The sequence below is a fragment of the Chlorella variabilis genome (assembly GCF_000147415.1).
Source record: "Chlorella variabilis unplaced genomic scaffold CHLNCscaffold_76, whole genome shotgun sequence".
Classification (NCBI taxonomy): Eukaryota; Viridiplantae; Chlorophyta; class Trebouxiophyceae; order Chlorellales; family Chlorellaceae; genus Chlorella; species Chlorella variabilis.
In genome coordinates, this window is record NW_005435015.1 from 620 (window position 1) to 10,743 (window position 10,124).

Here is a 10,124-nt window from a genome sequence, read left to right on the forward strand (position 1 = left end):
TGTGGGCCAACACATTTTCAGATGCATTATTGTTATGGTTTTGCCCGATGAATCTGCCAGGTGCCCTGCCTGGCTGGGCAGGTGTTCCTGCACGTGGGTGCACCGCAAACATGGGCTTCACTTGGCGCAGCGGCAGCCGACCGGGCAGTGCTGGGTGGGGCTGTCGGGGAGAACAGCGCTGCATGGTGTGCTGTGGTCTGCCAAGCGGGCTGCGATGTGGTCTGGACTGCAGGCTGCAATTGCAGGATTTATGCAGGAGGCTTTACCTTGTTTTGCCCCAATTATACAGCCGCACCGCCACAAAAGCGCGTCACCCACGCTGGGGGGTGTCTCATTTTTGCTAGCAATTAACACTTCTGAAGGCACCTGAATCAGACGCCCCTGTGCTCTCGGGAATGAAGTTCGGAGCGGCGCGGGGTGAAGTTCGGAGGGGCGCAGAGTGTCAAGACGGCTGCTAGCAAGGTGCAGCAAGGTATTTGAGGGGCAGCGAGACCTGGAACGCGGAAGCACTTCATCGCTCGTTCCAACAAGACGGCGCACCCTGTTTGATAGCGATCAGAGAGGTGGCGATTGCAGGAAGAGCAGGCCTAAGAGTGAGCTGAGCAACGCGTGCGCTTCGAGGCGCCGTGCCCCTCGGCCTCCCCTTTGTTCCTGTACCGCCAGCCGCTCGCCATAGATTGGTGTACGCATGCCTCATTGCGCGGCTCGCTGCTGCTTCTGCAAGGTGGCCATCTCCTGCTGCAACAGCCTCTTGGCGTGGGCCAGGTAGGCGCGCCCCAGCCGCTTCTGCCCGATGCGGTAGAGCAGGCAGTGTGTTTGGTTGAGCGTCAGAGCGGCGCCCGCTGCCGCCAGCAGCTGCTCGTCCTGCTCCAGCGGGCCCGTGCCTGCAGTGCCACCCAGCAGCGCAAGGCCCCGCCATTAACCACATTGCCCTGTCCCGATCAAAGCAGAGGATGCCATCGCAGCCTTGTGCTGATCTTGCGTGCTCCCAGGGTCTCACCCGCCTCTGGCGACTCCATCTCCGCCGCCTTCAACTCCAGCAGCCGCACAAGTGTGGTGAGCACTGCCAGGCGCAGCCCAGACCGCTCCTGCTCGGTGGCGCTGCCGCCGACATCTGCGCCGCCTCCTGCGCCTGAAGCCAAGCTGCCCACTTGCAGTTGCTGCTGCACTTGCTGCTGGGGCAGCAAAAAAACCTCCAGCGTCTCCACCACGCCCTCCGGCAGGCCAGTACCCAGCCCCCCGCCTGTCCCGCCACCGCCTGCCGCCACCGCCCCGCCGCCGCTGCTCAGCCGCACCAGGTCGGCCGCGGGCAGGTGCACCTGCGGCAGCAGGCCGCGCCTCTGCAGCAAAGCTATGCGCGCCAGCAGCTGCTCGTCCCACTCTCTGGCCGGAGGCAGCGGCAGCATCAGCGTCAACACCTCGCTCTCGTTGTTTCCGGGCAGGGCAAAACCGTACAGGAACAGCAGCTCTTCGTTGCCCTTGTTGCCATAATCAATGGTCAGCTCGGCGCCCGGCGCCGGCGCGCCGCGCCGGGGGCAGACCAGACTGATGGCGCCCTGCGGCCTCCCCGCATGTTTGGATCGCGGGCGCCTGTGCTGCGCCAAGGCATCCTCCACTTGCAGGGCGACCTCCACGGCATGGTTGCAGAAGTCCAGCCCTGCATAGGAGAAGGCACAGCGCGTAAGGAAAGCAGCGGGCGGCAGCCAGAACAGCAGCCGGCCAGCCAAACTGGCCCACCTGGCACGATGCCTTCCTGGATGGCCACCGAGCTGCCGCCGTCGGGGGTTGGGCTGGGGAAGGCAATGGCACGCGACCTGCAGGGCAGCGCCAAACAGGCAGCTGGATTAGGACGCAGGTGGCAACAGGCTGGCCAGCGCACAGGAGAGGCATCCAGGTGCACCTCAACGCTCCTCCAAGCGCCAATCCATAGTCCTGCTATCAGCCTGGCCCACAGCAGGGCGTGGCGGCGCACCAGAAGACCGAGTTGGCCCACAGCCAGTCGTCGAGGCCAGGCGCCGCCTGCAGCCCCGATGCCTGTGCCAGCTGCCGCGCTGAGGGTTCCAGCTTCTCCCAGGCGCCGCGCAGGCTGTCCCGGCGCAGCCTGCAAACCATGCCAGCCACGCGGCGACGCAGCGCCCATCGGCCAGCTGCCCACACCAACAAGGGCAGCATGGCGGCTGTGCTGCGGCAGACCCCCTGAAGCCTGCCCCTTGGCCCTCACCTGGTAGCTGTGTACAGCGTGGTCCCCCGCAGCCACTGCATGTCCAGCTCCGAGAAGAACAGGGTGGTGCCAAAGGAGGTGGGCAGCAGCGCCAGCCAGGCCAGCTCGCCGCCGGTGCCGGGCCCGCGCTCACGCAGCCGATGCCGCTCCACCGCCAAGTGCAGCATGACGACGTCTCGTCCGTCGGCCACTCCCAGCTCCAGCAGCTGCTGCAGTATTGGTCCCTGCTGTGGGTGCCGTGCCAGGGTGGCGGCGGTGAGGGTGCTGGAGAGCGGGAAGCTGGCGACGGTGACGGCGGCGTTGCGGCCCGCGCCCGCCCAGCCTGCCACCGTTCCCCAGAAGCTGCGCGCGACGCGCTGGCGAATGGCATCGGTGGCATACGCACCGTACCGCCCTGCGTCCTGCACCCAAGGGGCAACGATTTGGGGGGTGGGTCGTGGCACGACAGGAGCACACACTGCACAGGCGCCCCTCCTCCATCCAGTGAGCCACAGCTACACACCGTGTCTGATTGCTTGAAATCTATTGCCGCTATATCAGCTCCCTGCTGCTGCAGCCAGGCAGCCATCGCTGTAAGCTGTTCGGCGGTGGTCTGGCTGGCGGCAGCGGCAGCGCAGTCTGCTCGGGGCGGATGCTGGGCATCGGCGTCGTAACAACTAGCTGGAAAATCTATCCATGGGTGCAGGGCAAGGCCAGAAGCAGCGCAGAGAGCGCCGCTCAGCTTCCGCGCAAACATCGCGGCGAATCGCCGACCCCAAGGCCCGACCCTTGCCGGCTGCAAGGGATGTACAGTGCTAGGCCTTACAATTGATCCGGCAATCAGCTGGCAAGGTGCTTTGCCCTCTGGGCGGGACAACCGGGGTAGTGCAGCACCTTCATCTCCCAGTCAGGAATTCTGGGTTCAGATACACTCGCACACTCACTGCAAAACAATCATGGCATTGGGTGTGGCTGTTGCAAGCACACCACAGCTGGGAGGCGTGGGTTCCGCCGTCCCCTTCACGGCAGCCGCAACCAGACCCTGCCATGCTGCTGGGAGCGCCAGGCAGCTCCGCCCAGCCCGCCAGGCGGCCACCTGTGCTAGCGCCGCCGGCGGGTGGGTGGCCGCGGGCAGCAGTTGCACCGGTCGTGCTGCTGGGAGCGCCAGGCAGCTCCGCCCAGCCCGCCAGGCGGCCGTCTGTGCTGCCGCCGCCGTCGGGACGATGGCGGCAGGCAGCAGCTTCATCACGCTGCCCGACGGCATGCAGCTGGAGCTGCTGCACCTGCCGGCAGCGAGCGCTGCCGCCAGCCCCCGCCCACCGCTGCTCTTCATTCACGGCTCCTTCCATGGCGCGTGGTGCTGGCAGGAGCGCTGGATGCCATATTTTGCGGCTGCGGGGTACGACTCCTATGCAGTGAGCATCCGGGGGCAGGGCGGCAGCGACAGGACGGGGGCCGACGGCAAGCAGCTCGCGGTCTCTGGCGATCTGCAATCCCTCACGGATGACCTGGCGCACGTGGTGGCCGCGCTGCCCTCGCCCCCCATCCTGGTGGCGCACTCATTCGGGGCTTTGCTGGCAGAGAAGTACGCCACGGAGCTGGGCGGCGGCGGCAGCGGCTCGGCGCGACCGCCCCTCGCAGGCATTGCGGTGGTGTGCGGAGTGCCACCAAGCGGCAACAAGACGATCATCCTGAGGGTGTGCAAGACATCGCTGGTGCTTGCCTGGAGGATCACCTGGTGGGTGGATGAGGTGCCTGGGGCAGCACTTCTGCGAGGGCGACGGGTTATGACCCGCTGTCAACACACTCCGCTGCCCCACCTGCAGGGCGTTTGTGGGCAAGTCGTTTGCGCGTAGCCTGGATGAGTGCCGCTTCGCGTTCTTTTCCGAGGACCTCCCCAGGGGGGACTTGATCCGCTACCAGGCTCAGCTGGCGGCCTGCAGCCCTGTACGCCTTCTCGACCTGGCCTCGCTCAACAAGGTGACGGGTGGTGGTGACCGACAGGGATAGGCAGGGCAGAGACGAGCAAGAGGAGGAACCTAAAGTTGCACAGCTGCGGCGGCCTATTCCTGGCTGCCAGCGCATGTGAAGGCGCCCGCGCCTGGCCTGCTCCCACCATACAGGTCCTGCCGTTGCCCCAGCTGCCGGCGGTGGCGCGGTCGGTGCCGGCATTTGTAGCGGGCAGCCCGGACGATATAGTGGTGGACTGGCCCGCGGTGGAGGAGACGGCCAGCTGGTTTGGTGTGCAGCCTGTGAGGTGGGACTGCACGGCACACGACTGCATGCTCGACACACGGTGGGAGGCGGCGGCAGCCTCGCTCTGCGCGTGGCTCGACACGGTGCAGACCAGGGCGTGACGCTTGCCTTGCAGTAGATCAGTCTGGTATCGCGCCGATGGAAGCCAGAACTTGGGCTGCGAAATGACGTGTAAACTGCTTATGTGACATTGCTCATGATGACACGTTTACAGCCCATAGGGCACGGTGGCCGGCACCTTCATACTCCCCCGCCAGGTGCCGCCAGGCTGTCGCCGCTCCAGAACCACGGCCGCACGCCAAAGAATCCCAGACTACAAGTTCATCCGTTGATTTGGGGAGAAGGATCAGTGTCTTCGTCTGCTTCCTGCTTACGAGAGCCTGCGATGCTGCCGCTCTGGTTGGGTGGCACTCACATTTTGCTCGCTTGGTTGTTGTGGCGGAGGCGAGGCGCCAATAGAAAAGCAGATGACGCCGTGAACGAGGCTGTTCAGAATGCCGCAGCCCCCACCGCCGCCGCCGCCCAATCGGCAGAGCACTGCGCCACCGAGGTCAACCAGTCCCCTGCTGCAGCCACTGCTGCCGCCACCGCTGCCGCGCCCAGGGCGCCGCAGCCGCGACTGGCGCACCCGCACGCCGACCTCATCCAGCAGCTGTGTAGCCAGCCACCGCCCCTGCAGCCAACACTAACGCCATGGAAACACGAAGATCAGGATACCTTCATTCATTCATTTACCTGGGTCGACACAGTCCCCAAGCTGGCAGCAGCAGCCATGGAGCTCTATGAACAGGACAGGACAGCCCTGGATGTTGAACATCACTCAACCCACACCTACTCGGGCTTGACATGCCTGGTGCAGCTGTCCACAGGTGAATGGCAGCAGCAGCGAGCGGGGGAGGAGCCGACCATTCACTGACAGCCTCTGCCTGAAATCTGCAGGCAGCAAAGATTACCTCATCGACTCGCTGGCCCTGCGTCAGGACATGCACCTGCTGGCCCCGGTGCTCTCCAATCCAAGGATATGCAAGGCAAGTCATCAGGCGTTTCCCGCGTTCTCCCTTTTCTTCCCTCACTGTCCTCACAGTTAACGTTGCAGGTGATCCACGGCGGCGGCAACGATGCGGTGTGGCTCCAGCGGGACTTTGGCCTCTTCCTGGTGAACGTGTTTGATACCGAGAAGGCATGCCAGGTGCTGGGCTACCACCAGCGCTCCCTGGGCGCATTGCTGCAGCGCTTCTGCGGCATCCAGGCTGACAAAAGCCTGGGCCAGCGTGCAGACTGGCGGCGGAGGTGCGCAGGGGTGCAGGCGGGGCCCGTGTCAGCCAGGAAGGCTGCAAGTCGCCTTTGACCAGCAGCGTCCACCACCCTGCCCCCAGCCTTGCCCTCTGTGGAAGGCCCGCTTGGCATCACACACCTGCAATCGCGTTGCCACCTCGCCTCGACTGCAGACCGCTTTCAGCAGAGCTCATAGATTACGCACGCCGCGATGTGCAACACCTGCTCACCATTGCCGACCGGCTCGGCCACGAACTTCTGGCCGAGCAAGGCCTGCTGGCTCAGCAACTGCAGCCCGCTCCTACCAGCACCCAGCCTTCTGTGGTGGAGCAGGGTCTCGCAGCGCGCCACGCCTTGGACGCAGCCATGAAGCCACACAGTCTGCTGTGGCGCGCAGTGCACCGCTCCCAAGCTGTTACGCTGTCGCAGTATCAGCCCACGCCGCCGGCTGCAGCTGTGGATGCTGCTGCCATGGGCCTCATGCGGCGGGCCATGGCAGCTGCCCACGAGCAGCACGTGCGCCTAACCGAGCAGCAGCTTCAGCGCCTTGAGACTGTAGCAGACTGCATACATGCGCTTTGTGTCTGGCGCGACGCCGCGGCCAGGGCCGCAGACGAGGGCCTGCAATGCCTGCTGCCCGATGCAGTGCTGCTGCAGCTGGCAGAGGCAGCAGCGAGGCGGGCGGCGCTGGATTCCAGTAACTTGCGGGGCAGACAGCAAGACCTGGCTGTGCAGCAGTTGCTTGACCTGCTGCCACCAGTGGGAGGGCAGGAGGAGGATGGAGGGCCAGGGAGCTGCGGCTCCTACCCTCGAGTCTTGCAAGAGCAGGCAGGCCAGGTAGGGCCGCCTTTGCCACATGCGGGCGCAGCTGTCAGCCCGCCTCCTGATCCCCCCCACATTCTGATCTGCTCCTCGACTGAGCCCTGTGCGCAGGTGGCAGCGCTGCTGTCTGAGGCAGCCCTGGGGCAGACGCCGTGGGTGTGCGCAGAGGTGCAGCAGCTGCTGCAGGAGGGAGGAAGGACGGTCCACGGCAGCAAGGCCTCCAAGGTGCACGACCCCGTGGCCTTCAAGCAGCGCCTCGCCCAGCGCTTTGCTGCGAAGGGTGTGGTGTACGAGAATTGCTGCATGTATGACCAGGATGGCGAGCTCCTGTGTCACACCGATCGCAAGGTGGGTGGGCTGACCTGCAAATCTAGCTGTGCTGGCTCACTCGCACAACACAGATGACAGGCGGGAGGCTTGCTGCTGCTTGGACAGGGCAGCTCAGCATACCAGGGTGTTAGAGCGGTGCGACGTCAGCACATGCATCAGCATCCGGACCATGCATGCGTGCATGCATTCATGTGCTGCCAAGCAATTGAACTTTGTGCGGGGAGGATCCAGCCCTTCAGCAGGCAGCGCCAGCATCTTGCTGCTGCCATTCAGCAAAGGTGTGCCTGCTGCCCTCCCGCAGAAGCTGGAGTGGTACATCAGGAAAGGGCTCGCCGTGAAGGTCTGTCACTGTTTGCAGTCGTTTTTTTGCATTGCAGCAGCAGATGTGGAACCTTTACGTGCTGCGTCCAGGTCTCTGACAACCCTCTGTCTGTGCGCCTCAATTTCGCGCATCAGACAGGCGACCAGCAGCAAGGCACCTCGGGTAAGGGCACAGAGGGTGCTTCACCATGTTCTGTAAGATGTTTTGTTGGACTGAGATGCTGAACCTTCTGTTTTGTCTGCTGGTCCTCCCACTTAACATGTGTTGCCCTTGAACTCCAGAGTTCTACATCGTCAAGGTGAGGGGCTGGCTTGCCTCGCTGGTCGCACGGTTGGCACCAGCCGGCACCCAATTGCGCCTCATGCGGGCTTGCTGCAGAAGGCAAACAAGTGTGTGTCATGCGGCGAGGAAGGCCACTATTTGAGGTACCGCGTCGTGCCCACGTGCTATCGCCGAGCGATGCCCACTCGCTTGAAATCACACCGCAGGTGAGGCTAGTTTTTTAAAGACGCACCAGTCTTTGCTATTCTCTCGACAGACTGCAATTATGCCTTCCTCTTGCAACGATCCACTGACTACCTGCTGTTCAACGTGACCCCACCTGTCCTGCAGCCATGATGTGAGTACGCGTATAGTCTTTTCCATAGCTGGTTTCCATAGCATGCGCGTGTCGGTTGCACCTGGGCCTTGTGTGGACCTGTGCCGCTGGATCGCAGTGGTATCCTGCATGTTGCTGCACGTTGGCCGTCCCGCGCCTGCAGGTGGTCCTCCTCTGCGTGTCGTGCCATGAGCTAGCTCATCTGGTGAGGAACTTTGGCGTGGCATTCTGACTCCCAGTGGGGCCGTCGGCTTCGCCAATTGCATGGTGTGGCGGTTGTCATCAACATTGAGCCGCCGACAAGGTCTTTTTGTGCAGGCCGCCGACAAGGTCAAGCGTCAGCTGGCCGATGAACTAGGGGTGCCGCTTGTCCCACCTCTCCCCCAGCAGCGGCAACAGCAGCAGCAGGGCACAGAGGCTAACCGGCATTCGGGCATGCAAGAAGCTGCAATCAGTGATTCCTCTGGCGATCAGGCGGCTGAGGGAGCAGCGTTGTCGCCGCAGCAAGCAGGAGCAGCGGCGGATGGAGATGAAGGGCCGGCGGCGGCGGGCTCCCAGGTGGACCTGGAAATGCACCCCTTCAACGTGCGGCGTTCAGCACTGGCACTGCAACGTTATGGTCACCAAATGCCAGATGCCAAGCGCAGGTGTGGTCCCGAGCGGCCGCTGTTGGCTCCGCTTCGGCTGCACTCTACCAAGCCTGCCACTTGTTGTCCTGCTGCTGCAATTGATCAAGGCCTCCTGCGCCAACTCATGCAGGCAGTTGGTGTCGCAGATCCGAACGTTCCTAGGCACGGATTGCGCAGAGGCATCCCAGGACTGCCTGACCGAGCTGGAGCAGTATGGCGGCATGCTGGCTGGTGTGTATGCTGGTGACGTATTCCTCTAAAACAACTCGCATGTCGCTTGGAAGAGCGTCCCCTAATGGGCGTGTTGCCAGCCCTTGTCTCCGTGCAGGCCTCGGGCATAGGACGCGGCGCCGCACCCTGAAGCGCTGGGTCCGGCAAGGGCAGTGCCTGCCCGCTCCCCTGGCAGCCGAGGCCGCAGACGCAGCAGGGCTTGGTGCACCCAGCGGCGTCGCTGCAGGGCAGGCATCAGAGGATGATGAAGCAGAGGTCCACGGCGCCGAGGTCAATGGTGGCGCCATGCCGCAGCCCCCACCTGGCCTTGGCTTGAGCGATCTCCGGAATACGGGGCACCTTTGGCATGGCCAGCAGGTCAGTTGGGGCGTACTGTTTGCATCCATGAAGAAGTTGCCGCCAAGGGGGGTGCAAAGAATGTGCATGATGCAGGTGGTTGAGCATCTGACATCCCAGGGCGGTGACGAGGCGCTGCTGGGGCTCTGCCACCGCTTCAGGCAGTGTTTCGTTGATACACTGCAGCCGCAGGCAAGCGCGGCCATGTTGTGTGTATGCACCATGTTGCCGTTTGCCTACCCCTTCATTTCCCAATGTCAATCTGGCTGATTTGTGCAGTTCTTGCCGCCGGGCTGGGTTTACCATTTCGGCAAGCGGCAGTTTGGGCCGTTTTCAATCTATCATGAAGGAGGCGTGGATGATGGATGATGCCATCAGCCGCGCGGCGCCGCCCCGTGCGCCATGGCGCGCCATTGGAGCCAATGCTTGTCTCTCGCATCCTTCTTCTTCCCGAAGTGTTTCTGGTACAGTCTCCTAGTGTCAAGTGGCTCTTTGAGGAGGCGGGGGCAGGGAGCAATCAAGTCAGCCCTGTTGGCAGCGCCCTCGCCATGAGTGGGCGCGGAGGAAGAGGAGGGCGGGGAGGCCGAGGTGGCAGGGGTGGGACTGGCGTGCCGCACCCTGTAGCACGAGACGACGAGGGCAAAATAGTGCAGACGCAGCAGCTGGAGGGCCCACCGCCCCTGTTTCCGGTGAGCATGCGTGACAGTCATGCCGGCATTTGGCATTCCCACATGGCGGGCCTGTGCCTGCCGCCGCTGCCGCCGCCGGTCACGCCGCCGCCTCAGGCGACTTCACCTTGCCACGTTTCGTTGCCTGCAAGCAGGAGATAAAGGCGGACATGTTCCCGCCGCCGCCAGAGGTCATTTCCGCGCAGACACAGCGGCAGCTGGTGAGTGGAGTGCCGCGGCAGAGGGCCTCACTCGTCCGGGCCGGCTGGATGCGCTGCCCCTGCCTGCAATCCCCCAGTGTGCACCGCCCCACTCCAGCTGGCCACCCCGCGCCAGCACTGCCTCTCACAAGGCCTGCCGCGGCCGCCTTGGCGCAGATCTGGCGGCACCAGCTGGCCAGCTTCTACCGCAACTCCCCCTACTTGCTCAAGCCAGAGGGCGGCGCTACCGGTGGCGG

General features: G+C 63.9%; 3 protein-coding genes across 3 annotated transcripts; 2 read left to right on the forward strand and 1 right to left on the reverse strand.

Annotated features, from left to right (window-relative positions):
* Positions 1-339: 339 nt before the first annotated feature.
* Positions 340-3,003, reverse strand: CHLNCDRAFT_59475 (hypothetical protein). Its single transcript, XM_005842693.1, has 6 exons — positions 2,724-3,003; positions 2,222-2,622; positions 1,973-2,101; positions 1,738-1,814; positions 1,001-1,657; positions 340-884 (listed from the first exon to the last, which is right to left on the reverse strand). Exons 1-6 carry the CDS (start codon positions 2,955-2,957, stop codon positions 694-696), a joined length of 1,689 nt encoding a protein of 562 aa, XP_005842751.1. The 5' UTR covers positions 2,958-3,003; the 3' UTR covers positions 340-693.
* Positions 3,004-3,423: 420 nt separating this feature from the next.
* On the forward strand, positions 3,424-4,557 carry CHLNCDRAFT_28917 (hypothetical protein; the record flags this gene model as incomplete). The annotated part of the gene is made up of 3 exons (XM_005842691.1): positions 3,424-3,938; positions 4,027-4,180; positions 4,324-4,557. The coding sequence occupies 3 exons, from the start codon at positions 3,424-3,426 to the stop codon at positions 4,555-4,557; spliced, it is 903 nt and encodes a 300-aa protein (XP_005842749.1).
* Positions 4,558-4,828: 271 nt separating this feature from the next.
* CHLNCDRAFT_59476 (hypothetical protein) lies at positions 4,829-9,494 on the forward strand. The gene is made up of 11 exons (XM_005842692.1): positions 4,829-5,325; positions 5,396-5,484; positions 5,553-5,746; positions 5,905-6,247; positions 6,665-6,901; positions 7,185-7,223; positions 7,584-7,693; positions 8,563-8,663; positions 8,761-9,020; positions 9,096-9,191; positions 9,279-9,494. The coding sequence occupies exons 1-11, from the start codon at positions 4,842-4,844 to the stop codon at positions 9,366-9,368; spliced, it is 2,043 nt and encodes a 680-aa protein (XP_005842750.1). The 5' UTR covers positions 4,829-4,841; the 3' UTR covers positions 9,369-9,494.
* Positions 9,495-10,124: the final 630 nt, after the last annotated feature.

What these genes read in the sequence shown, in the direction of transcription:
- CHLNCDRAFT_59475 (XM_005842693.1), bottom strand. Translation starts at nt 2,957, where the DNA reads ATGTTTGCGCGGAAGCTGAGCGGCGCTCTCTGCGCTGCTTCTGGCCTT. An exon ending in ATTTCAAGCAATCAGACACG is followed by an intron (nt 2,623 to 2,723) that starts GTGTGTAGCTGT and finishes CCTTGGGTGCAG; the next exon opens with GACGCAGGGCGGTACGGTGC. An exon ending in CCAGGAAGGCATCGTGCCAG is followed by an intron (nt 1,658 to 1,737) that starts GTGGGCCAGTTT and finishes TCTCCTATGCAG; the next exon opens with GGCTGGACTTCTGCAACCAT.
- CHLNCDRAFT_59476 (XM_005842692.1), top strand. Translation starts at nt 4,842, where the DNA reads ATGCTGCCGCTCTGGTTGGGTGGCACTCACATTTTGCTCGCTTGGTTG. An exon ending in CCAATCCAAGGATATGCAAG is followed by an intron (nt 5,485 to 5,552) that starts GCAAGTCATCAG and finishes TTAACGTTGCAG; the next exon opens with GTGATCCACGGCGGCGGCAA. An exon ending in GGAAAGGGCTCGCCGTGAAG is followed by an intron (nt 7,224 to 7,583) that starts GTCTGTCACTGT and finishes GGCTTGCTGCAG; the next exon opens with AAGGCAAACAAGTGTGTGTC.